Below are 27,661 nucleotides of genomic sequence, written 5' to 3'. Positions count from 1 at the left end.
TTCACCATGTTAATGATTTTTTTCATAATTACAGTTCTAGGAAACACAGAATGGGGGACTTTTAGTATAATCACACAACAGCTCTAAGGTATATTAATGACATAGTAAAATGTTGAAAATGGGTGGTTTTCCCCTTTAAGTGAAGGTGGGGGCCACATGTGGCCCCCGCCTTCACCTTCAAATGGTGGTCCGTGGCTCAAGTGCCTAATAAATAACTTGACCTTGACATGAAAAGGGTTGAAGGATAAAATGGACTAGAAAGGCAGTTCTTGAACAGTGTACCATGTACAGTATGTGTAGTGTGTATAAAACGACACGCACCTTTAGGCTTGACTCATAGTCTGTGTTGACCTTGAACATGAGGCCCAGGCGCAGGTGGATCTCCTTGGCCCGGGAGAACCCTGGGTCAATGTACAGCACCTCCTGGAACGCTTTGATCGCCCTGGAGGAGGAGAGAGAGAGAGGAGTACTTTTACTTTAATACTGTACACAAGTACATTTGAGTTTTTTTTACTTTACTGGAGCATTTACAGTTCAATACTGTACTTCTGCTCCACTACATCTCAGAGGAAAATGTACTCAACTACAATTATATGATACAATTATATAAAAACTTTAGTTACTTGTTAGATTTGGATTAGGATTACAAAACACACTAAACACTTCAGCAGTATATATTTAAATTTATTTTTCATTTTTTCCTTTTAGTTTTTCTCGGCCATTTGAAAAGAGCAGATCTACAGGCTTAAAATGTGTAGCGATGCAACACATTTGAACTGTTATAATTATGGTACTTTAATTATATTTTGATGCCAATACTTTTGTACTTTTACTCAAATGCATTTTGAAAGCCAGACTTATTATTTAGGTATTTCTACATTGTGGTACGGTACTTTTACATAACACAGTACGTAAAAGTGAATACACACACGCATACACCATTTACCTTGAAAAACAGATGTTTTTTAACATGTTTTTTAGGTGTGGAATGTGGTTGCAGGGACTCACCATTGAAAGGCATTATAGTGGAAGTACACCATCCCAAGACCATAGAGAAAGGCAGCATTCTGCACACGAGAACGAGACAAATGGTTACACAATAATACATTTCACATAATGGCAATACACGTATTTAACATTAACCGCCAGGTATTCATTAATTCTTCTACCACTGCCAGTGTTTTTCAGTAAAGAAGGCCCACGGGACTGTGTGTGATGTGAACCAGATGTAAATACACGCTGTGTGTAGTGACGGACGCCATTTCTTTACATGTGTAATCCCCAACAGGCTGTTGATGCCTAATGACGCATAATACACAGGCTGATAGTAGTAATAATCCCTTTCGTCTTCCCCCATTTCTTCCACCAGCCAGTGGTTCCAGTGGTTTCAACATTTTCAGTCCACAACGCCCTGATATGAACTCAGAAATAATCATCTGAACTGGGGACCGCCCCAAATAAATCATATTTGACCTGGATACTCTCGATCGACAAGCACTTGGAATTGGAGTTTTAACCCATTTAGGCCTGACCTCGAAATAAAAAAAAAAAATATCTAAATCCTCCAGTTTTCTGAAATAAATATTTTCACGATTTAAAAAAAAATAGCAGACTTACAAGCTCATAGCGCGCCACTCGGTGGCGCGCTATGAGCTTGTAGATCTGCTATTTTTCAATAGCTAAATTATAACAATGTTTAAAACACCAAAAGGGGTTCCCGCCCAAAATGGGTTAAGTTTGACTTTGAGTTGGATCCACAGATAAACATTGTGAAAATAGCTGGTCTACAAGGCGTTGCGAGGCGTTGTAGGCTTACATCTGCCATTTTCAAAAATGTTTTCCTCTTTCTGAAATTATTTGACCAATGCTTGACCAGTTTTTTATAGTATAGTTTGTTACTGAACCAAGCAACTTAAAACTAGGGTGCTGACAAAAGCCTGAGTAGACGTTAAAATGACCACAAACATGTTTGAAAGTGAAATATCCCTTTAAACACTCTCAAACCTTTTGGGGTATTTCCACTACATTTGCATGACAAAGTACTGGAAGTAGGGCATCAGTTTGCCAAAACGTTGAAATATGGAGATACAAGGTTTCTGCCCAACGATAGTTTCCATTCATTGTGGCAAAAATAACCTCTAGATCAGTGGTTCTCTTACCAGTGGTCCGGGGACCACCAATGGTCCTTGAAGGGATTCCAGGTGGTCCCCAGCTAAATGGAGAGTTTGTAACCAAATGGACCAAAGGTCCATTATAGATCTTGTCTAGAGAATGTAAAATAATGGTTAATTTGGTCAATGTTTGCCTGCTACCTCTCCTATGGTACCAACATCAATAGAGCGTCGCAGTCCCGCCCCCTACCCTGGACCAGGAAATGGTTCTCTGTTCATTTTCCTCATAGACATTTCAGAAAGTATTTATTTAAAGACGGTTACGCCGCGGACAAAGCCAACTCGAGTCGTGACAACACAAACAATATTTTGGACCAAACAAATAATTACAAAGAAGAAAAGTGTTGTAACCTGCCGTTTTTTTCTTCTTTCTAATTATTTGTTCGGCCCAAAATGTTTTGTTTGTTGTCATGATTTGTCACGACTCGAGTTGGCTTTGTCCGCGGCGTAAATGTCTTAAATAAATACTTTCTGAAATGTCTATGAGGAAAATGAACGGAGAATAATTTCCTGGTCCAGGGTAGGGGGCGGGACTGCGACGCTCTATACAGCATGGCATTGTGGACAGTGGACACAAATCTTATCCAACGACAACAAAATATTCAACGTTTTGGGTCCGAGTGGCAGAATCTCATCAAATAGTGGTCCGTGGCTCAAATGCCGAATAAATAACGGCCGTTGACATGAAAAAGGGTTGAAAACCACTGCTCTAGATGTATACATAGCTTTGTTTGCTTCACACAGCTGTGTGTGTAAACACCAGACTTCTATTAGAACTCATAGCTGCACCACAGTGTGTCATGTCAATATGACTGGAGGAAAGCTACATGTAAGAATGACTCCTATTATGAAAGAGGAAACCGTACTCCTACAACCCAATCTGGACTGTGTGTGTGTGTGTGTGTGAGAGTGTGAGTGTGAGTGTGAGTGTGAGTGTGAGTGTGAGTGTGAGTGTGAGTGTGTGTGTGTGTGTGTGTGTGTGTGTGTCATATCTCACCTTCCAGTAGTCAGACTGTAAACTATAGTACCTCTGGTATGCTGATAATGCTGTAACGACAGGAGACAAGACAAAGGGTGTTAGACGTTTCAACTGGCCTCATGCCGATCAATGCTTACAACACGCACTCAATCAATCAATCAGCCATGGAAACTAACACTAGCTGGGGTATCAAGATACACTCAGCTCACAATTCGCAATACTGTGTTAACGATATATTACAAATTTATCTCCAGACTCCAGACTAGTTATGACTTGAGATTGTTACTTTTTTTTTAACGTATTATATTTCTCCTATCTTTTATATAACAAATTAAAAAAAAATCAGGACAGGTTATGGTTAACGTATACACCTTCCTAAGATGGGATCTACAAACTCACAATAAGCTTCTAGATCTGCTATTTTTCAAAGTTCGGGTTTTTGTGTAATGTTAATTTGTTGCGTTTGTTTTTGCCCACACCAGTGGTATCCATCCATCCATCCACAATGGCAATTCAGTGGCACCAGACGTGTTCATCTGTACCACTAAAGCCTAATGTTCAATCTGTACCATGGTGGTGTCGCAAAAAAGGCCTGCCATTTACCTAGATGCCCACATTCTAACTATAAATGCACCAAGTCTCTGTGTGTTTGTACGTCTGTAATCCACGGAACTCGCCCCACCTGTACTTAAAATTTGACACACGCGTTCCACCCCACCACAGGGGGTGCAGTGCCCAGTGACGAGTCGGTCGGACCCACGGTTGTCCAGAACCACCCCCCAAAAAGGCCTCTGCCCTTGTTCTGGACAGGGCCCCTGCCCAGTGTCCATATATGGAGTTGGCCTCATTCTAACGTCTTGGTCTGCATAGACTCCATATGTGGGCAACTGGGCATGCCTGACAAAGAACTCCATATATGGGCATAAAAGGGAAACAGACATAATATCTGGGTGGGGCATCCATTTCCAACTTGCATCATTCCGAGTAGGTCAGTTCTAGTATACATCTATTATCTATAAATTCACCGTTCGTCCCACCGACTTCAAATTCGCCACACGCGTTCCACACCACCACAAGGAGTGCAGTGCCCGGCCTCGAGTCGGTTGGACCCCCAGAACCGTCACAAAAGGCCTCTGCCCACGCTCTGGACAGAGACCCTAGATCTCCATATATGGAGCTGGCCTGTTCAGACATCACAATATGTTCTGACATCTGGATAGACTCCATATTTGGGCATGCCTGACAAATAACTCCATATATGGGCATAAAAAGGGACACAAACAAACTAGAAAAAGTGCCCTTCTGGGCACAGGTCTCCACCAGGAGGATAGGACTGTGTGAGATGTTTGGCAAAATGTTTAGGAGTAATATAAACATGTTTGCCTTTGATGGCAATTGGATGATTTGCGGCATTTTGTTCCAAAAATTTGTTTTGCAAAAATCAACCTGTTGGTGGCGCTATAACAGGCCAATGTGAAAAGGGTGGGATATATTCCTCAGCCTAGTAAGAAAATGTGTGAAAGATTTCACGTTAATTGCATGCTGCGTTCATGATTTGAGGCTTTTGTTCAAAACGGGGCAATCTTGCAAACTGTGAAAGCCAATTATAGCCAATTAGGATGGAATATGAAATATCGGACAGATCCGACTTGAGCACACGACCATAGAGATACTGTGTAACGATTTGTGAGATTTTTGGACATAATCTGGAGGAGTAATATCAAAAAATGTGTTTTACAAAAGTCGGCCTCCTGGTGGCGCTATAAAAGGCAGATGCGGAAAATGCAGGTCAAAGGTTTGTCCTTGGCCTCTAGGGAGTGTGCATGCAACGTTTCACGCAGATCTGTGCAGTTTTAGGTAAAAATGTGAAAAGCTGCCTCATGGTGGCGCTATAACAGGCCGTTCTGGAAAATGCGGGGCAGAGGTTCATCGTTGGCATCCAGGGAGTGTGTGTGCAAAGTTTGGCATCGACCGGGTTAACGGTGCCGGAGATTAGCTGGTAACGGACGGACGGACGGACGGACGGACGGACGGACGCACACACACACACACACACACACACACGGACGGAGTGCAAAACATACTCTCTCCCCATGCCTTCGGCATAACTGGGTGGGGCATTCATTTTCAACTTGCATCGTTCCAAGTAGGCCAGTGCCCAACGTGCACCGCTCTAGTCATGATTAATTTCTCATTGCATCAGTTTGAATATTAATTTGTATTGATAACTAATGCATCAATCATTACATCCCTATTACTAGTGGTCACAGGGAAACAGCAGCAGTATCTAGTCAATAAAAAGCAGTTAAATCACTTTTAATCACATTTAAGGACACGACCATTGATTATCTTATAATTTACTCACGACTCGACCCATACAAATTGGTCTGCAACCCAAACATGGGTCCCGACTACCGACCCACTGGGAAACAGTGGTCTAAAGACAGACAGTGAAGCCATGCTGTTTGCCTTCTTTTTCAATACTGCAGGTGTTTGTATGTGATTGATTAAATCGATTAGGTCAATTACATGTTTCACCCCTAAAGAACTATTATCAATTTGAACAAAAAAGAAACATTTTTCAGGGATTCTTTTTATCACCATTGTAGGAAATACAAAATGGTGCTTAGGTTGATCAGACTGATTACCAAATTTATATATCGTAATAACTTTACACTTTTTCTTTTTTTGTTTGCTTTACAGAACAGTTTGGGCATGCGTGTCATGTGCGTGGCTGCGTGCATGTTTTCGTGTGGACTCGAGTGTGAAACCAAAACGTATGAATGAGTGAAAATAAGTGTGAGGGCGTGAGGGGAGGACATTTAATTATCCCATTTTGGGCGGGAACCCAAATTATGTTATAATTTAGCTATTGAAAAATAGCAGATCTGCAAGCTCATAGCGCGCGCTTGTAGGTCTGCTATTTTTGAAAAATCGCGAAAATATATATTTCAGAAAACTATTATTTGAGAAAGAGGGAGGAATAAAAAGGCATGCAGAGAGAAAGAGAATAGCAGAACATGAGCAAAAAAAGCAGCGACTCACTGAAAAAGAAAGCATTCAAGAGAGAGTGCCTGGATTGAGAGTGCAATTGAGAGAGAAAGCAAGCAAGCGAGAGAGACAGAGAGAAGAGAAAGGGGGACAGAGAAAGCGGGTGAGAAGGCTAAACTAAATGGGGACAGAGAGATAAAACGAGATAGAGAGATGCAGTGGCGTGCACAGATAGACACTAGGGGGTGCTAGAGCACCCCCTGCCCTTTTGGCAATGTGCCCTTTTGAAAAAAAACGAAAAAAAAACAACCTTTTTTTCCCTTTTTCTTTTTTTGATTTTTCAAAAATAGCAGACCTACAAGCTCGTAGCGTGCCACTCAGTGGCGCGCTATGAGCTTGTAGATCTGCTATTTTTCAATAGATTAAGGCAACCGGCCGGTTCCACGCGCTGCACAAGGTGCCCTTTTTTAACTTGAGCACCTGCCCCTCTAAATGTCTGTGCACGCCACTGGAGAGATGAGAGAATAGTCTCGGACTCACCTTTAGGATAATCCTCCAGGAGAAGGTTGAAGTGTCCTAGATGGCAGAATACCTCGGGCTCCACTTTACCCTCGGCTTTCAGGATGAGGGAATCGTAGCAGCGAACAGCCTGTGGACCACACAGACACACACAAGTCATGAACTACACTTTCTGACCGGGGATGTTTCGATGTGCATGTGTGAAAGCAAGGCAGAGAGAGAGGAAACGGGCTGACGATTAACTGTCACACAAATAGGATTTCATTGACCAAACCACTTCTTCCGTGAGGAAGAACCCAAAAGCTATTGACTGCAGAAAAACCTGCAAAGAGGGTTCCTCGCCCCCCGACCGAGGCTGAGATGTTTGCCGCTCGGCGGCAACGACGCAACGCACAGAAGGGAATTCCACACGAAGACGAATTCCACAAGAAGACGAAGGAGGAGCATGCCTGGAGGCAACCCGCAGTGCTTAGAGCCTCCAAGTGTCGCCAACACCTGCTACTTGCATTGCATCAGCCATCTTCCCCAGTGACTGTCCCCAACAGACAATTCTGTTTTTGCCGTTCTCTGCTCCCCTCTGCCTGCGAGCTCTGAACCTGGTGCCTGAGAAAAGCGCCCAGCAGCTCATTGGCTAATTTACTCATGATGACATGACCAATGGGAAAGCAGCACTTTCAGTGTTGCTAGGATACGACCCCCACATAGGCTGGGATGTATTCAAACCGCAACAACTCTGAATGCATGGCAATGTGACGACAGTACGGCTACTAGGGCTCAGAAGTCAGAACACGAGTTGGCATAAACATTTTAAATCACCCCATTCTTGTTGATATAATGCCATTTAGGTCAATGGTATAACGTTATGTAGTGCAATTTTGACATTGATGCTTTGACAAAATAACAGCCTGGGAAAAATAAAATATATATTTTTATCAGATAATATTAGGGCCAGCAGAGATCCCAGGAGGGAACAATGTCAGCATCAATTGCTGTTCCGTATCTGTCTGGCCAAGTCTGCAAGCGGGTTCAATTGACCTCTGCTTTACCCTGCATTAAAACGTGGAGAGAGAGAGCGTGTGTGTGTGTGTCTATATTGTGATAGTAACCATTGCCATAGTGTGTTTTGTTTGTTCAGTAACATGGGTCTCCCTCCCCATCTCCCCATCTCATTTCCTATGTACCATTACCAATTTCATCAAATCAAGAGAGAACTCATACCAGTGGACAGATACAATTGAAGCTGATAAATGGGTTCTCTCTCCTGACTGGATGTGAATTGTTTGTGTGTACCACCAATATTTTCCCCAGAATGAAGAAAAGCGTGTTTTTGTTTTGCTTCAACTCCATCTGAACCACTGAAAATATTTAGAATCTGACGAGAAAAGAATGCCAGGTGTGAGCATGCAGCATAGAATAGATGCTTATCGTAACATTTGCCGCACTCCCATTTAGACCTGAGGCAGATTCTACAAAATGTCTTCTAAATGACGACAGTTTTCTGAAAAACCCTAAATTATGACAGTTTTCTGAAAACAGTGGTGCTCAACCTTTTCCATGTCAAGGACCCCCAGAATTATCTGTATTTGGCTGCGGACCCCCCCATCTGAAAATGTGTTGTTCCAGGGACCCCCCAGAAGCAAAGATTTGAGTTAAAAACGTTCGCTCTAAAATAATATATATTTAAAGATTTGCGCCACATTTTCACAATTTTTCAAAAATAGCAGATCGACAAGCTCTGCTATTTTTCAATAGCTAAAGTATAACATAATGCTTAAAACACCAAAAGAGGTTCCCGTCCTGAATGGGTTAAACCATACGCTGTGCACAACATGGGGGAAAACAATGCCATGTGGCAGACTCAGCCACTAAGAGTGTCAGCTGGTACGAGTACCACTGGTGGTACTCGATCCCCGCTCTGGTGGTACACAGAGGAGTCGCCCCCCCCAAAAAAAGAGAAAAAAGACAAAAGTGGAATAGTCAGAGCAGCAACAATATTGGCTTAGGAATGGAACAAAATGGGCAGGTATAAGCTCCTTTTAACATCAGTTATTAAGGTGGTACTTAATGGAGAGCCAAATATTTTCTGTATTAAAAAAAAAAAAAAAGTATAACAAGGTTGGGAACCAATGAGCTATATTACCCAAGCGCTTCAATACTTATCCAGACACTGGAACATACTAAGAAAACACTCTTAAAAGTATTTTTTTTTAACAGCTTGGCACAGCCGTCAATAAACAGATGCAACTAATGGTCTCTTTCGACTCAAAAAACTAGAGAATCAGTAGTATAGAGCAGTAAGTGCACTGGTTCCCAAACGTCGAGTCACTTTTTAGCAATTTACCGTTAATTGGGAATGTGTTTAGGCTTGCTCAGATAGACGAAGAAGAAGAAAGAGGGAACAGGAAGAAGACGAAGAAGAAAATCCTGAAAAAGCTGAATTTTTCATGAATTAAAACAGTAGTGAAAATAGGAGACTTCTAGATCTGCGATTTTCATGAGCTTGGGTCCCAGGCAAACGTCTAATTTCTCTTTTGGGTCTCAAGATTAAACGTTTGGGAACAACTGATATAGAGGATCATTTCCAGACATGCATTAACCCATTTTGACCTGAGATCAGATTCTAAAAATGTCTTCTACATCCTGACACTTTTCTGAAAAAGCTATGTTTCTATGTCAGTCGTTCTTCGATTTTTCAAAAATAGCAGACCTACAAGCTCGTAGCGCGTCACTCGGTGGCGCGCTATGAGCTTGTAGATCTGCAATTTTTCAATAGCTAAAGCATAACATAATGCTAACACCAAAAGGGGTTCCCGCACAAAATGGGTTAAGAATTCTGCCTAGGACAGGCGTCCCAAGCACTGGACAGTCACACCAACACTAAACACTAAGTCAGCTGTTCCTCCAAATGCCAAGCTAAGCTGTGGCCACTTCATGGTCTACTCTACGGCTTCCAATAAGACACTGAAAGTACACATCTAGAGTAGACAACACACAGCAGCACATGTGGTAACACATGTTGACCGGCCCAGACAAAGTGGGACTTTCTCTTTCAACAGCTGAGCGCGTTGGGTGGTGACAGACCAAGTGTCTTAGGACACACATGTGGCCGTGTTATCACTGGAGGGAAAAATGTAACTTGGGATAGGGATGTCACAATTACAAATTTAAGTTGACAATAATTGCCAGATTGCGATTGTGGATTAACGATTACAATTTAATTGTGTTCTTGGCATTGGATCATTATGAATACAAAGCCAATTTCTGTTTGTATGATGGAATGCCAAGGGTGAGCCAGACAATAGCAGCCAGGAGAACTAGCAGGACCCTGCCAAAGACCCCAAGAGCTGCGAGCCAGCAAATAGAGAAACAAACCAATAGGGGATATGCGCGTGACATCATCAACATACCCTGAACAAGACGTTATGCGGGAACGCCTACTAAGTGGGAAAAAACTACTATCTGGCCTTGACAGCCCATACATCCAAACCGAAAAGTCCTATATGATTGCATAAAAATACGTTAAACTGGGATGCACATGCAGATCCGACACACCAAAGGTCCGACATGTGGAAATCACCCGTCGCTCCCGACAATGCGTTGGTCCCACATGCGTTGCACCGTGCTTGCGGTTAGGGTTTTGGTTAGGGTGTCGGTCTAATGACAGTCGGACCAATAGTATGTCGGAACTAAAGCCTGTACCCCGTTAATCTATGTTAAACTCACTTTGCCACTCACTTTATGCATGCGCATACCCTCTATACACGGGCACAGGTCACGAGGACATCCGACAACTAACATACATTGATGTACTCAAGACACAGGAGCGCAAAGCACCGAGCTGGCCCGATGTATGGAGAACCGGGATGACTGGAAGTGATCGGGCGGACCCGTGTGAGTGCGTGTGTGAGAGAGAGAGAACCAGACATCGACTTATGTAACAGTGTTTCTACATGGCAGTATTGATATCATTACTTAAAGGACCACTTCACCACTTTTCAACCTATCTTCATATAATAGGTCCTCACTAATAATCATGAAAAAAGAATCTGCCTAATGATGATGTCACTGGAAGACGGTTTCTAAACTGCCCACAACCCTCCTATGAGACACAGACTGAGTAGGAAAAAATCGTGCCATTTTTTCATGATTATTAGTGAAGACCTATTATATGAAGATAGGTTGAAAAGTGGTCCTTTAATTAAAACATCATATCATACTATAATTCACTCAATCATCATCATCATATCATACTATAATTCACTCAATGTCTGAATGAATGTCTGTTTGTCTGTCTACAAACACTGTCGTAGCTCCTCACTGGCTGCACCAATCGCTCCAACATTTCACACAGGCATTGACCAGCATATTATGGAGGTCTTAACGAAGCACTTTTTTCAATTTAACAACGTATTAATTATGTAATACATAACTACATCAGTCGGCCTCATGGTGGCGCTATAACAGCCCACTTTACATGTAACTCAGTACACATGATCGGTACACATGATCGGTGGACCTATCCGATTAAAACACCACAGGCAGAATTTTCATAGTCCGCATCGTTCGGCTGTAATCGGCTTCCAAAGTTAGTGGGAGGGGCCTGTTTCACACAAAATGACACAAATCACCAACGGAATGTCCAATCCACCCCAAATTGTATTCACATGTCGAGCGTGGTTTAATCAACGGAGAGCCCAAAGCAATTCCATTTGCATCCATAGGGTGCGCTGCAAATGCGGAATTCTACAACGTTTATTGCAAAAACATGCTTTTTGGGGGATAAATCCTCTATGTTAGCGTAGCCTACGTGCACTATAGCGAGACAGGACAATTGCCTCCCAATCAGTAATGTGATCTGTTACATCGCATCACCTACACTGTACATCATTTGGTGTTCATATATTCAGAACGGGTAAGGTCTAGTTGTAGTTAGAGTAATTTTTCTACCACTGATTAGAAGTGAGAAGGCTTAGCTATAGTGGTGCATTCAACTAATCGAGTATCGACATGGCATCGATCCAACATCCGGACGATAGGTGAACCCTTGCAATGCACTCCCTTCCCAGACCCCTTGTTAGGATGTTTAGACCAGGGGTTCTCAACGTTTTTGCCTGGGGAACCCCGGAAATGCTTTGGCCATGCCTCGCAGTATCTTGAGTGAACAGGGTTTGCTGAGGTCAGATCAACATGGAATATCAGAACAGGTCAGCTCCATATATGGAGATTTAAGGGTGGCAGCGGGGGCAGTGTCTTGAGTGTACATGGTTTGATGAGGTCTGGCCATATATGGAGCGTGTCTTGTGTACAGGGTTTGATGAGGTCTGGCCATATATGGAGCGTGTCTTGAGTGTACAGGGTTTGATGAGGTCTGGCCATATATGGAGCGTGTCTTGAGTGTACAGGGTTTGATGAGGTCTGGCCATATATGGAGCGTGTCTTGTGTACAGGGTTTGATGAGGTCTGGCCATATATGGAGCGTGTCTTGAGTGTACAGGGTTTGATGAGGTCTGGCCATATATGGAGCGTGTCTTGAGTGTACAGGGTTTGATGAGGTCTGGCCATATATGGAGCGTGTCTTGAGTGTACAGGGTTTGATGAGGTCTGGCCATATATGGAGCGTGTCTTGAGTGTACAGGGTTTGATGAGGTCTGGCCATATATGGAGCGTGTCTTGAGTGTACAGGGTTTGATGAGGTCTGGCCATATATGGAGCGTGTCTTGTGTACAGGGTTTGATGAGGTCTGGCCATATATGGAGCGTGTCTTGAGTGTACAGGGTTTGATGAGCCGGGCGTGGTTGCACTAATAACTTCGGGGGTGCATCAGTCAAAAGGGAGACATCAAAGAGGAAGGACGGGTGGGGAAGGATCAACATATGGATTGTCAGAACAGGTCAGCTCCATATATGGAGATCTAAGGGTTTGAGGTCAGATGTAGAGTTGCTGGCCGGCTCCATATATGCAGATCTAGGTGATGATCCAGTTTTCTCCATGTAGGGTTTGAGGAGGTCAGTGTCATGATCTTCATATATGGAGACGGCCATATATGGTGGCGTGACATGACACTGACTGGCGGGAAATGCAGGTTTTCATAGTAAACTTATTTATTTTGTTTTACCCCGAACCCCCCCCCCCCCCCCCCCCCCTCCTTCTAAACTCTAGCTAGCGTGTGAAGAGCATGCACAACTCTTTAACAGAAACGACTGCGTGAAATGACACGTGGAGACTGGAGAAGTGACTTCATTCTACTTGCTCCAAGTCTAGGCTGTATCAATGACACCTAATGACCCAGTTCTGTCAGAAATGGTGAACCTCCAGCGACTGTGCATATATGGCGGGCTCAGAGCTGTGCATGCAACGCAGAACGCACAGCGTCGGCCAGGCCAGTCACTCACAACTAATAAAAGTCGTCAAGACGGAGAGTGACTCTGAGTCATGACCCATAGCACCTCAAACATTACCAGCAACATGGTTGAGCAACAAACACCGGCAGTGGATGCTGATAAACAGCGAAAGAATGCATGCAATTGTTTAGGGCAGGGGTCTTCAACAGGGGGTCTGGGACCCTTATACTAGGGGGATTTACTACACAAATCTTTGTGTGATAGGAACTTTTTTGAACCCTAGCATCCCTATTCTGAGAACTTCAGCCTAAAATAGCCAATCTACAAGCTCACAACGCCTCACACTAGGGAAGGTGGTTTGGGGTAGCCTGGCTAATAAGCCAGACTCAAATCACACTGTCGTGTGGTATTTGAGTCTGGAGATGCCGTGTATGGATCTTGTTTCCCGGGGGGCAGGTTCAAACATTTTCTCTTTGACGCAATTGTTCAGAGCTACTGTCAGTCAAAGGTCTCAAGCATTGAACGTTACTGTACCAAAGCCCGCCCATATTGCATACCTTGTCCCGATTGGCCACACCAGTTCTCTGGTGTAGGAAATGGGCGTACAATTGAGCCTCTCCAGACTGTAATCCGCCGGCAGGCAATTTTTTTTTGCCAACGGCTGATTCGGTCTGGCTTATTAGCCAGGCTAGGTTTGGGGTGCTGTAGTGTAGAGGGAATAAAGAGTGGACTAAGTACAGAGTCAAAGGTCAAGTTAAGTGGTTAAATGTCACATCAAAATACACATCAACGTGAATCTAATGATAGTGTTTATTGTGTCTATGAATACGTCTGTGACACAATTGTAAACAATATGCAGTATATAACATATCTCTGCTGTCGGGAAGAAACCACCTAACTACAAAATGTTCCTTTTTCAGGAAATTAAAAATATATTTTTCAGGAAATTAAGAAAAGTCTAACAAAGCAATACCGCCCCATCAAAGTTGGTTTCGTGACTTTATATATTGTCAATTACTTGCATGAGAGGGGGAGAGGTGGTGGAGTTAGTTGCTTTAGCAGACAGTTTGAGGATCCAATGGAGATAAGAGGTTTTTCCAAAGCGTTTACTACTTTCCATTGGTTCAATATTTTCAAAACACAGACATAAAGGGTGTTCAATAGCACTGATGTATGCAAAAAAAATCAAAAACCTCAAAAATGGAGTTAGGAGGTTTCCTCCCGACAGCAACGATACATATAGATGTGTAACAAATCAACACAAAACATGAATTTATTGATGGTTATGGCACTGGCTATGCGTGACTTATCCGCCACATGAAAAGTCCTAGCCAATCAACACGATGAGGTTACAAACACCAGACACATTCGCGACACATTCCCCCATTTGGGGACATGTATTGATGCCAATTATATAGAAGTTGAACCAGTGATACAATTGTATTAAACTAGAATGTCTAGCACCTAGAGCCAGCACATCTGAGAGACAAACACACACGGTTGTAACTTGTAGGGGGGGAAATAATAGAGAAATATTGCGGTGAAAGAACAGTTATGACTGGCTGCCTTCAAGTCAGGGCATGCAAAGCAGCGTCCATGTAGGGCTACGCAGTACCGTACACACGCCCTGTGTGTGTGTGTGTGTGTGTGTGTGTGTTACGTGTCATGAACTTGTGTGTATAGCGAATTAAACTCCATACTGTAGCAGGCTATAAAAAGACAATGACATGAAATTGCAAGCACCTTGATTAATGAGAAAATCCATTATGAGCACACGTGCTAGTTAGTGCCACTGTGCACTTGGATTCCATCGGCTCACACTTTTATTTGTATATCTTGTTGAGCCCTGATGAAGACTGTATAGGTCGGTTGAATAAAGTTTTCCTCCTTTTTAACATTAAGTGTGCCCGGATCTCCGCTTTGTTCTATTGGCTCACACTTTTAACTGACGCAGGTCAAGTGGGCAGTGGGCACCTTGGACATCTGGGCACCTCGATGTAAAAGTGGCTATTTTGTCCAAAATGTTAAGAAAAGAAAAGATGTGAAAAATATATTGTAAAAGTGGCTATTTTGTCCAAAATGTTAAGAAAAGAAAAGATGTGAAAAATATATTTTAACGTTTGACAAAATGTTTCACATTTTTTTTCAAAAAAAAGTGTATGAAGTGGTTGAATAATGGATTACAGACATAACCGGCGGAGTCGGGATGAAGACATGGTTAGTGGAAGGTGTTAGCGTGTTTTGCTAACTGTGGCTAATGGCATTCCCTTCCGAAGTGTGCAGCGTGTGTCACTATGTTCGCCGCACAACTGTGTGTGTGTCGCTCAGTTGTGCGTGTCACGTGATCGGCCGTAGGCAATGGGAAGAACTAAACAGAGTGACTGCAGTTCCTGTGTGTGTGTCGAGGTTAGAATATAAACGCTTCTGAAGAGCGTGCTGCGCACGCTGTGAGTAATGGCCGATGTGAGAAACGTAATCTGCCAGCGCAAACGCATCACAGAAACCGAACCGAAATGTGAGCCGAGAGCAGCCAATCCGCAAATGTATATTAGATAGTGGGGTTCCTGCTTCATCACTCTCCTTGGCCAAAACACTTTGAAGACCCGTTATATATATGTAACGGGGAATAAATGTTAATGACGTTTAGAAGATTTAGAAGACTTTCCTGGGGGTCTGTGTGTGTAATATGTGGTTTTAGATATTTTAGCAGTGAGCCCAGTGCCTCTGATGTCATGGACACTGGGCTCACTTACTTCCTGGACTACATGTTGTCTCAGTAAGACAGCCCTCCCCCTATCCACAAGGAGGAGCAGTGCATTATGGGAATTGTAGTCCAGGAAGTAAGTGAGCCCAGTGTCCATGACATCAGAGACACTGGGCTCACCATAGACATATAAAGGTAGACGCCCTTTCCGGCTCTGGAGCGTATGTGCTCAAGGCAGGGCAAAACATTCCCGAGATTCCTTGCGAAGCACTGCGGAAGCATGAGAGTGCATCACAGAGCACATGTTCGGGTCCCGGAAAAGATGCGCTGTGATTGGCCAGTAATCACTTGAGTGACAGTGTGACGTAACGTGCCTTCCACACTTCCGGCGTACTTCCTCCCCCAGTGTAAATTGTTCCGCCCCTCCTTCAACACACATGGCTCCAACGAACAGCAGCGGCCAATGAGGCATCTATTTTATCTATGGGGCTCACTGCTAAAATATCTAAAACCACAAATTACACACAAAGACCCCCAGGAAAGTGTTCCAAATCTTCTTAACGTCATTAACATATTTATTTTGCAAAAAGGGTGAAATGTCCGTTTAAGACCTGGAACGCATCCGTGTCACTTTAGCTTTAAACCACTTTTAACCATTATTTTAAACTTTGAATTTACACCACAGAAACTATTCTTTCACAGTGAACGAAAAATAAACTATTCTTTCACAGCGAACGTTTTAACTCAAATCTTTGCTTCTGGGGGGGTACCTGAAACCTTTATTTATTTTTTCATTAAAAGAAAAGACAGTACGAGTATGACAGACAAGGTTAAGTTTTCCGCCCGACAGCAAAGATATGTTGCATTATAATTGTGTTTCGTTGCTATATGTTATTTTTATATGGCTGCTACCATGGCAAGGTCTCTCTTTTTTGATCAGACAAAAAAACTGCACTGTCCCATTGCAACAAAAAATATATACCAGAACAAAGTGTGCAAACTCAGATGCAAATAAGGTGGTTTTGTGGTCTAAGAGTATGGCTGTGCTGCATGGCCCGCAGAAACCGTTTCTGCAACAGTAACTGTTTATATCAACACCAGGTCTGGGGACCACCATGCATCCAAATGGACCTTTATGGGTGTGTAACTACTCTGTGCAAATGGTACCAAATGGACCCTTATGAGTCTGTAACTCTGCATGTATAAATGGAGCCAAATGGACCCTTATGAAAAATGACCGTGAGGATTCCATAGTGTAGATCGGGGTCCCAGAGATAAATAATTGTATCAAATGGGGGTCTGTGACCTAATGCATGTCAAACTGGGTGGCATTGCAATTCAAAAGGTTGAGAATCACTGTTACACTACAGCACTGCTTTGAATGCAGCTATCCCACACCACCTAGCGAGCACATTCAGAGTGCTGGACCAGCCCGATGCGCTGTCAAACACCAGCCGGGCTGCAGGACACATGCATAGACGTTTTGCTCTGCCCTGTTGTTAAGCTTGCAGCTTGTGGCGTTAAAGTTACAGGTCCAATAAATGCATTTCAAACTCAGCTTGCCATCTGCATATCACAAACAGAGACACATGCAGAGAAGCGATGCAAGACTGTAAGCAAGAGACTGACTGTGGCTCCTATAACGAGAATGACACACCAACGATCTAAAGCTCGAAGGAAACACTCGGGAGAGCTTCAGGGTCGATCTTGTTCATATCAAACCGGGTATGATCATAGCTGCCGGTGTCACTCCTCCATGTCCCGCCATCTTGGACTGACCCAGGCAGCGATCGAGCAATTAACGTTACATGTAAATGTCAAGTCGTTTGCAGACTTTCTCCTTCAAAAAAACAACCGGGGCAGATCCTGAACATGAGCATGCACTGACTCAATGCAAAGCAAAATGCACAGACAACTAAAGCAACCTGCCCCTCCTCCCCTACAGTTTAACAACCAGCGTTCTCTCCACCCTGCAGGATTATAACTTAAACGTTTACTACTTTTGATCATCATCATCATCATCCACCCACTGATGCGTTCATGGAAAACAGCATGAGATGGACACAATCTGCAGAGCAACATCAAAGTTTCCTCATTAATAATAGTGCAACAACAACCACACACACACACACACACACACACACAGTTACACAAAAACAAAAGCCACGGTGACGTCGGTTACGTGTATGCAAGGCTATATTGTGCATTTGCGCTTTACAAAGCAGCATAATAAATAACGCGCTGGTGCTGCTGCTTGGGTCGACGGCCGACCGGGACCGGGGTGACCCAGCATGAACTGCCCGGAGAGGAGCGTCCTTTCCCCGGCTGCGCCCGCAGGTGCAGCCTCCTTCAGTTAGCAACATTAGCTCCCCTTCCAGGCTAATAGAGGAGGCTGTGTGCTCTGTGGTGGGCTACGTTAATGCACTTCCCCGTACGAATAGAAAACAAGTGCGTTTCCAACCGGAGAAACGCACGTCGACACCATCCGCCGTTGAAAGGCGTTCATTCGAGCAAGGAGTCGAACCGGGAGGCCGCCTCCCTCCTCAGTGAACCAACGGGGGCCTTGCTTTTTTTTTTTTTTGCTTGTTGTGTATGAATCGCTCCTCTCCGTGCTAGCTATAAGCTAAGCCAGTGGTGGGAAAACTAAAAGTACATTTTCCAATACGGCAATGTAGAAATACTACATTACAAAGTCCGGACTCCGGAATTCAAATTTTACTTTAGTAAAAGTACAAAAGTATTGGTATCAAAATGTACTGTAAATACTCGAGTACACTAGGCCTACTCATTATGCAGAATGTCTCATTCACAAGTTCAATGTATAAACATATTTAGAAAAATGGAAGATCTACTAGTACAAGCTCAGATCAGCTATTTCCAAATAATACAAATCTAGTAACTAGTAATAAACTAAATAATTGTACTGGAGTAAAAAAGTACAATATATATTTGCCTCTGAGATGTAGTGGAGTCGAAGTAAAGTACTGAAATTTGGAAATACTCCAGTATTAAGTAATATATATAAATATACTTAAGTACAGTACTTGAGTAAATGTACGTAGTTACTTTACACCACTGAGCTAAGCTAAAGGTGGCTACAGCCCCAAAACAAGCCGCCCCGCGCCGCCAGCGCGAGCTGCTCCTTCTCTCTCCGTAACCGCTCGAGCGGTGGCCGTTACCGGCCGTTATAGTTTACCTTGACGAGCAGGGCCTTCGTCCTGCTGGCGCCATCTTCACGAAGCCTCTGAAACCCGAACAGCGAGCTGCGAAAAAGAAAAGGGAAAAAACAACACAAGAAAGAAGAAGAACAAACTGTCAGTTAGCCGTTAAAACTAGGTTTCCCCCCCCTTCCTTGAGACAACGCTTCGACAACGTCGACGTGCAGAGCAAAAAGAGAGGGGAGAAACCCTAGTTTTGACCGTTGAAAAATGTTGCGTCAGGAGCGTTGTTAAAAAAACGCCGTGCCGACCTGTCCACGCCGACCAGAGCGTCCCTCTCCTGGGCTGTCAGCGTCGGGAAGTCCTCCTGCTCGGGTGGCTCGCTGCTCGCTTTTCCCCCCGACGCCATTTTCTTTTCCTCATCACCAGCAGCCGCAACAGCGGCGGCGGCGGCGGCAGCGCGAGCCGAGCGCGAGACACTCCGAGCGGCGGCGATGATGGAGGAGGAGGCGACACCAGCAGCAGTACCACCACCAACACCGCGAGATTGCATGGAAATCAACCTGGCTTCGAGGAGCGGAGAACTCCGAGGGAAATAATAACAAAATAAATAATAATTTTAAAAAAACCTGTTAAAATATCGTGATTATAAACTGACGAGAAAGTTTAAAAGGGGGGAAAAAACCGATGCGGTTCTTCGGTGTTGAAGTACAACAATCCCCCCGTTTTCTCTACAGACAGGAGCGCGAGCGCAGCGGCTCTCCTCAAAACGTCACATTTTTTCAACGCGCGTGTTTTGTCGTTGATGGTGTCTCTGTCTCTGGTTACAAAAAAATTAAAAAAGGTAATAATCCGGAATGGAAATTCTGTTTGATTTTCTGCACCATGTAAATCCTTTGCAGCCACGGAGGGGCTAAAGTTGTTATAATTGTGTCACCCGAGCGAACCCACGCGCCGCTGTAGCCACGCCCTCCCGTGTCTCATCGGCCAATGACAGCGGCCGCGTGCCACCATATGACTTTGCTATATGTTTATTCCCATTAGTCCCATACATTGCATTCACATAATATTCAACTCTGTGTATTCTACAGTAGCCACATCATTTCATATTTTGTAATCAACTTTGTTTATTCCCATATAGGCTATTAGCCATATGATAACATACATACATACATACATACATACATACATACATATTACATACATACATACATACATACATACAAACATACATACATTATATGTTGTTATTCGTCATGTTTATTAATTGATTATAGGGCCCAATGGGCTATCTGTTTTAGACCATTGAGTGTTTGACTGTACTCTGTTCTGTTGACTGTTGCTGTTTTACATTTCTGTCTAATAAACTATATTAAAACAATCCAATAATTCCCATACAACAATGACAATGTAGGCATTTAGCATATGCTCTTTAATCCAGAGCAATAGTTTGAATATATGAGGTCTAATCAATTTTGGGTTTTATTGTTTCTTATTATACATTTGTATTCTCTTCAACTTTTTTTGACGAGAAATATGATAGACAATTCAGGTAATTATTCAGCACAAACAACAAAAACACAGAAAATAAAAAACAAGACAAACATACAAATAAACAATACAACAATGTGTACGTGAAGATCAGAGCGTTGAGTGACGTGGCCGAGCATCACGCAGAGTGGGCGGAGTCCAGTATTGTCAACATACTGGTGACATAAGAGGCAGTTGATCCAAAATGGCGTCGGTGGACCACAGAGAAGGTGAGTGACAACAAACTATCCCCGCCGATTTTTATCAAACATTCTCATGTCAAGGACCCCCAAATTGATATTAATTTTGTCGACGGACCACCCATTTTGACAGATTTGGTGCCAGGGACAACCATAAGAGAAGAAATTACAGATGTCTTCGAAAATAGCCGATCTACAAGCTCACAACGCGTTTCGATGCGACGCGTTGTGAGCTTGTAGATCGGCTATTTTCGAATAGACGAAACATAAAATTGGACTTGTTCCTCGTTTTGCTAGGGAACCCCCCGGACCTCACTATAATATTACTAAATTGAAAGACGAGTCGAAGATCATCTCTCGTCGTTAGCCTAGCTTTGTCCTTTCGTTTCATCATAGGTTTTAGAGGGGTGTGTGTGCTTTGCTTTGGCAATGTAAACGTACGTTTTCTCATGCCAATAAAGCCGTGTGTGTGTGTGTGTGTGTGTGTGTTTGACCAGTTAATAATGACAATGGTATCATACTGTAGGTATTCAGCCCACTAACTACCTATCTGGCTGAATAATTTGTCTGTAAAATAGAAGTAATAAAATGGTGTCCTCTTCCACACAGAAACGGGTCAGGAGGATGACCCAGAGAGTGAAGATGAGGTTTATGAGGTGGTGGATTTGACAGAATATGCTCGCACACACCAGTGGTGGAGCAGAGTGTTTGGGTCCAACTCGGGGCCCATTGCAGAGAAGTACTCCGTGGCCACACAGATCATGATGGGAGGGGTCACTGGATGGTAGGGTCCACAGAACACACACACATATATATATATATATATATATATATATACATTTCTTTCAAAAGTGGCAGATCTTGGCCCGGGCACCTAGGCTGCTAATCCCGCCCGACAGTGTGACGTGGATTCGACTCCCGATCTCAACGACCTTTGCTGTGTGTCACTCCCCATCTCTCTCTCTCTCTCTCTCCTCATTTCCTGTCAGACTACTGTTTACTATCAATAATGGCAGAAAAAGCAAAAAAAAACAAATCTTAAAAAAATGGAAGATCAAGCTCATAGTGCAGCACAAAGTGACACACTGTAAGCTTGCATATCTCTTCTATTAAAAAAAAATCGTGACACTTATAGCCCAAATCTAAAATGACCCGGTTTTAATGGGTTAATAAAATGGCATTGAATTGTTTCCGCTGTCATGGATAAAACAGTGGAACCTATGTCTCTGTCCCCTGCCAGGTGTGCAGGTTACGTCTTCCAGAGAGTCGGGAAGATAGCTGCCACGGCCGCGGGCGGAGGATTCCTCTTGTTACAGGTGGGGGAAAAAACTACAGTATACTACCAGTAAGACGCCTGAGGGCGAGAAGCGATGCATCCGCCTGGGTGACAGTAGACTATGGGTGAGCGCTGGCGCTTTGGCACGGGGGGTCAGATCAACATATCCGCCTGGGTGACAGGAGACTGCTGGGCGTGCGCTGGCGCTTTTGCATGGGAGGTCAGATCAACATGGAATGAATTCTGTACTGGCCACATATGGAGCGTGTCTTGAGTGTACAGGGTTTGATGAGGTCAGATCAACATATGGAATGTCAGGTCAGCTCCATATATGGAGATCTAAGGGTGATAGTGGGGGCAGTGTCTTGAGTGTACAGGGTTTGATGAGGGCCCAGGTAGGGCCGGGCCTTAATTTTCGGGCCTGTTGAGAACGTAAATATTGATGACATCAGGGATCTTCATATATGGGCTTAATTGCGACAGCAGGTCACATTTACTATGACATCAGGGATCTTCATCACTGATGATGTCACAAGACCTGGGCACCATGGGCTTTCCCATGTATGGGGATTTTGAGTGATACACTGACGGACAGGAAATGCACGATTCCATAGTTAACTGCGACCTTCGGTCACAATTATGCTAAATACCCATTCATACTTCATCACACGACAGTGTTGCTTGCGTGAAGAAAATAGCAGACATGGCTTGTAGGTCTGCTATTGTAGGTCGGTAACGACGACGACGTGTTAATCATCACACTTTGTTTGGCCACATATTGCAGTGATTATGTCATCCTCATCGTCCCGCGGTTTTGTCGCCCCACAGTTGGCCAATCACAGCGGGTACGTGCAGGTGGACTGGAAGAAGGTGGAGAAAGACGTGAACAAAGCCAAGAAGCACCTGAAGAAGAAGGCCAACAAAGCAGCTCCTGAAATCAACTCGTTCATTGAGGAGGTAAAGGTACCTGGAGAAGAGAGTTTTCTTTATCTATTCCTTATGAATCAGTTGCTGTGGTTAAAGGAGTAACAGGCTCTATGCACACAGAATAACTGCTCCTACTGCCAGCCCCCTTCCCTACTTCTTTCACAGGTGTTACTGCTGATACTAATGAAGGCTCTGTTCCATTTAGTGTACAGTGGTTCTCCAACTTTAAATTTCAAGGACCCTCATAACTCTGAGAGTGTATACTGTAAATGGACACCAAAATGATTTGTTTTCTATCAATTACACACTCCATGAAGCCTGTCAAATAATATAAGAGCAAAATTTAAAAAAGCTATTTTCACAATATTTATCTGTGGAACAGAGTCAAACTTAACAATGCCTCAACTCCTACACTTCCAAGTACTTGTCAGGGTGCAGGGGTCTCCAGTTGAAATATGGTTATTTTGTTCGATTCTTATTTTGTGGTTGAGCACCACTAGCCTAGTTAACGTGGTCTCCTTTCAACATATCTTTGCTGTCAGCCAGAAACCTCAAACCTTTTTTTTTTTTTTGTAAATGTATGCCCTACTACTTGATCATACTAACTAGTAACTACAGCATCACACAAAAGCTCTCAAAAGTAGCTGATGGTGCTGTATTTTGAGCTTGTAGATCTGCTATGTTTGCTGTTTTTGAGTTTATATCCTGAATAGTAACAGTTGTTTGGACATGATGTTTCTACCCGACAGACAATATACTGTACAGTGGTCTACTCTCCACTTGGAAACAAGCTGCACAATGCATCAGCACTGCCCTCTAGAGTATAATTTGAAATAGTACACCCACTAGTAGTTGAGTCATCTCCATTTACATAGCAGGCTCTCTAATGCAAAGTAACTTAAGCTGATTCCAAAAATAGCAGATCTGCAAGCACACATGTCACATGGGTTTGTAGATCTGCTATTTTTGTTGAGACACATACGACAGAATGTACAGTAGACATGGCTTCTCATGCATTTTTAGACCAGCACATTTTAAACTCACACTTGATTTATAGTGCAATGTCATAGTTTCAATAAAGCATGCACTGGTAGCATTGATTAGGAATATTTATTAGAAAATGCATCTGTGATTCCTGCTGATTATCTTATCAACGTAGTTTGGAATCTACAAAAAAGTATTTCTGCGTATCTAGCCCATATTTCAGGGTTCCCCAATTTTCCCCATGGGCCGAAATTCACTTTGTACGGCTTCTGTTTGAAAATATATAGACATTTCAAATGTACAGCCAGGCTGAGCTTGTAGAACGGCTATAATGCCTCAACTCCTACAATTCCAGGTGATTGTCAGGTTGGGGTTTTGGGTCTAAGGGGAAACATCTCATCACTTCCTCTCCTCTCTCCAGGCGACAGACTTCATAAAGAGGAACGTCGTGGTCTCCAGTGGCTTTGTCGGCGGCTTCCTACTCGGCATGGCCTCATGAGGGTGCCGTCTGTCCCCATCAAACTCCCGATAAGACCACAATAAGTTATCGTTCATAGTACTGTGAATCCGCTCGCCACACTCAATAGTACACACTGTCACTGACTCACTGCTGTTCCATTGTTTACCTCACTACCCTAACAACAATGTGTGTGGAACCCGTTTGAATACTGCGTTTTTGGAGTTAAAACGTTTTCTTCTTTTTTAGCATGGTTTGCTGTAACAGTGCTGTGACTTTGTTGTCTCCATTGACAATTCTGTTAATTTGTGATTCTGGTCCCAAGCCAAGGCTTGTGTTTAAAGCCAGGGAGGACTTTTGGAATTGGATATTTAGTTCTTAAAACATATTTTGGAATTGGTGCTTGGAATGTATTGGGGAACACTCTTCTCTTCCACCTCTCCATGGAGCGATGTTATAATGTAGAAATGTGCCAGACTGGTGAAAGTGTCACTATGATGTCACCAAGCCATGTTCCTCTATGTACGTTAAGCTTTCCCTAGCTTGATCTGCACTAATCTGACTCCCCCTGGTCCTGACTAATATCATTATGTCAATGTAGACGGGTCTCTTCGAGACACAGGGTGAGTAGACAGAAATGGTGCCATTTTCTGATGAACATTTGTGAGGACCTAAATGTATGAACATTGTTGACCGAAAATGGGTGAAGTGATCCTTTAAATGAGTAACTACTGTAAATAAATAGGCCAAAAGTGACACTAAATAATAGCATCAGAAGTGACAATTACAAACTACAAAAAGTGACAACTACAAATAGCATCAGAATGGAATTTGGAATTGGTACCTGAACTGAAGTTTATGAATGTGAGTGTGTTCTACCAGCCAAATAAGGAGTTTAGCAAACGACTCGGCCAGTTTTTGCTGCTGCTGTGGCTGAACGAACGTTTGTCTGCAGAATGACTGTAAAATACACTGCATGTCATCACTCTCTGGTGGAAACCGAAACCATTACTTTTGAGTAAAAGAAAACACAGTTGTACAAGACAGTACGGTATAAATTAATGGTTTCTGCCCACCAGCAACAATGTGCAAAAAACTGCGACAAACACACACACAGCAGCCCTCAACTCGGTGTTGAATGTAGCTTAAAATGTTAAACTGAGGATTAATTTGTTGTTCTGGCCATTGAAATCCTTGCATTCTCTTTATTTACCGGACGGGAATCTTTAACACCCCAACATCGCCCCGCCCTCTCACAGGTACTACTCGCCAAAGGTGATGCCAGTCCTGTCGCCAAGGGCAGTGATTCCCAAAATCCTTCAACGACCACCCCCGCTATCTATTATTAGGTCACAAACCCAGTATAACTGACGGTAAAGAATCAGAGTTACACACCTGTATGGGTCCATTTGGTTCCTAATTACCAATCATTTAGCGGGGGACCCTCGAAGAACCCCCTCAAGGACCCCTGGAGCCCACTTTGAGAACCACTGGTCAAGGGGAACGCCAGGCCACCAGCCGTGGTTCTTGTTATTGTACAGTCTGCAACGTTGCTGTAGCAACAAGACGTTGATGCTGCATTTGTGTATTACATTGGATATATATATATAGATTATACCAGATCAATAAGTTGAGTTGCTTATCGGTTAGATGGTTTTGCCTTTCTCTAATGGTGCAATATGTCTCAGATATACGCTGTCTGTTTTTAGTTTCTTTTTTACCTCTGTACTGCAAAGGGTTTCTTTTTTTTGGTTTCTTGTAGTGGTATTGTTTTACTTTTTTCATTTTTATGATGTCTTCATTTGCTTTGTTCATTCTATTTTGAAATAAAGTTGCCTGATTTGGCTAACTTCGATTGCATTAGTTTGAGTTAATTTGTTCCTAGGAATTCACTGCACAATTCAGACTTGGTCATATTTAGTGTTCGGGATAAATTGGTTTTGATTTTTATTTGGATCTCTTTTAGCCTTTCGGCTAATCTTCCAAGAGTCCAGAAATAAATTAAAACATTACAGAATACATTATATTACATTACAAAATAGTACATTGCATTTCAAAAATACATTTCAAATTGCACTGATGTTAGGATATTGAATTAATATTGTCTGAATGGAGAAGCTGTGTAGGTATAGGGTAAGTGATTTTCTTTGCTTAAAATGTACCCGTGATTAGTAATCATTGCTATATAGAGTGTGGACTGGAGTCTCCAAAATGCATTCTCAGGTCGGGATGCCAATTTGTAGAGAACTCAGACAGTAGAAAATAAACACGTTTTGTCATAAAAGTCATAATCTGATCAGCAAGCATCCTACTGTAGATTGAAGCCTCTCTGTATCAATGGGTGTAGATTCTTCCAAGATAAAACCTTTGCCAAAGCACAAGACTGTATCATAGTCTTGGTGCTCCCGTTTCGAATGGGATCAGTGTATTGAAACGGGGAAAATCAGGTGCAATCAGGCCTTTCAATAGACTGAGTAGACGTCTACCCGTCTACTCAGGTGCTCAGTAGGTTGATTCCTTCCGATTGTGTCGGTTGATCTGTGCAGTTTAATGCATCGCATGCAGCTACTGGAGCTCAGTAGGTGATCATTCCTTTCAATGCAGCCGTAACATCGAACATGCACTGCTCCCGTGCTTGCGGTTATGTTTAGGTTAGGATTAGAGATGCACTGCTCCCGTGCTTGCGGTTATGTTTAGGTTAGGATTAGAGATAGGGATAGTAATTTCGGAACAAGGAACCTTCTGACTAACGACACGGCACCGCTCCAGTAGCTGCATGCGATGCATTAAACTGCACAGATCAACCGACACAATCGGAAGGAATCAACCTACTGAGCACCTGAGTAGACGGGTAGACGTCTACTCAGTCTATTGAAAGGCCTGATTGCACCTGATTTTCCCCGTTTCAATACACTGATCCCATTCGAAACGGGTGCTTAGTGCTGGTCTTCTGTTTTGTCCTGCACCTGATCATCAAGACTGTTCTCTTTATTACATACAGTAAAGAGAAGTCCAAATTCCTGTCAGATCTTGTGTCTTGGTGAGACATGATCTTTGACACAAATCTAAATGCCTCAATAGAAGAGCAGGGAGACACATGCTACCGCACCCCAATTTAATAAATGTTTGTATTAACATAACAAAAACGGTGTGTTTTGTTAAAATTATTATTTTGTGTGTGTGTGTGTGTGTGTGTGTGTGTGTGTGTGTGTGTGTGTGTGTGTGTGTGTGTGTGTGTGTGTGTGTGTGTGTGTGTGTGTGGCGTGCGTGTTTCAAGTGCATGCGATGACCACATCATCAGCCAATCGGTTCCATCGATAGCGCCTCCAATGGGAAGGCTGTGTGAACAAACTGCATGCCCTCTGCCACAGGAGCACAGCAGCACCCTCTAGTGGCACCTGTGTGTGTGTGTGTGTGTGTGTGT

General features: G+C 43.2%; 2 protein-coding genes across 5 annotated transcripts in view; one reads left to right on the top strand and one right to left on the bottom strand.

Annotated features, from left to right (window-relative positions):
• The window catches only part of LOC306917479 (lysine-specific demethylase 6A-like), a 61,782-nt gene extending 41,774 nt beyond the window's left edge, over positions 1 to 20,008 (bottom strand). For all 3 annotated transcript variants that reach the window (XM_079495715.1, XM_079495717.1, XM_079495716.1), the window contains exons 1-6: positions 19,175 to 20,008; positions 18,902 to 18,968; positions 6,682 to 6,790; positions 3,169 to 3,218; positions 1,009 to 1,067; positions 322 to 442 (exon numbers count right to left, since the gene is read on the bottom strand). In XM_079495715.1, coding sequence (XP_079351841.1) covers positions 322 to 442; positions 1,009 to 1,067; positions 3,169 to 3,218; positions 6,682 to 6,790; positions 18,902 to 18,968; positions 19,175 to 19,416 — 648 coding nt within the window. In that variant the 5' untranslated portion in view covers positions 19,417 to 20,008. The remainder of the gene's footprint in view (positions 1 to 321; positions 443 to 1,008; positions 1,068 to 3,168; positions 3,219 to 6,681; positions 6,791 to 18,901; positions 18,969 to 19,174) is intronic.
• A 502-nt stretch (positions 20,009 to 20,510) lies between these two features.
• LOC306916891 (FUN14 domain-containing protein 1) lies at positions 20,511 to 26,092 on the top strand. Of its 2 annotated transcripts, none has more exons than XM_079494976.1 (5): positions 20,511 to 20,623; positions 21,203 to 21,377; positions 21,834 to 21,909; positions 22,698 to 22,826; positions 24,202 to 26,092. In XM_079494976.1, the coding sequence occupies exons 1-5, from the start codon at positions 20,599 to 20,601 to the stop codon at positions 24,277 to 24,279; spliced, it is 483 nt and encodes a 160-aa protein (XP_079351102.1). In that variant the 5' UTR covers positions 20,511 to 20,598; the 3' UTR covers positions 24,280 to 26,092. The 2 variants fall into 2 exon arrangements, with proteins under 2 accessions (XP_079351102.1, XP_079351101.1); XM_079494975.1 differs by having other exon boundaries at positions 22,698 to 22,832.
• The last annotated feature ends 1,569 nt before the right edge of the window (positions 26,093 to 27,661 follow it).

The sequence above is a fragment of the Electrona antarctica genome (assembly GCF_951216825.1).
Source record: "Electrona antarctica genome assembly, chromosome: 24".
Lineage (NCBI taxonomy): Eukaryota > Metazoa > Chordata > Actinopteri > Myctophiformes > Myctophidae > Electrona > Electrona antarctica.
Note: the sequence above shows the minus strand (reverse complement) of the source record. Positions and strands in the feature narration are given on the sequence as shown.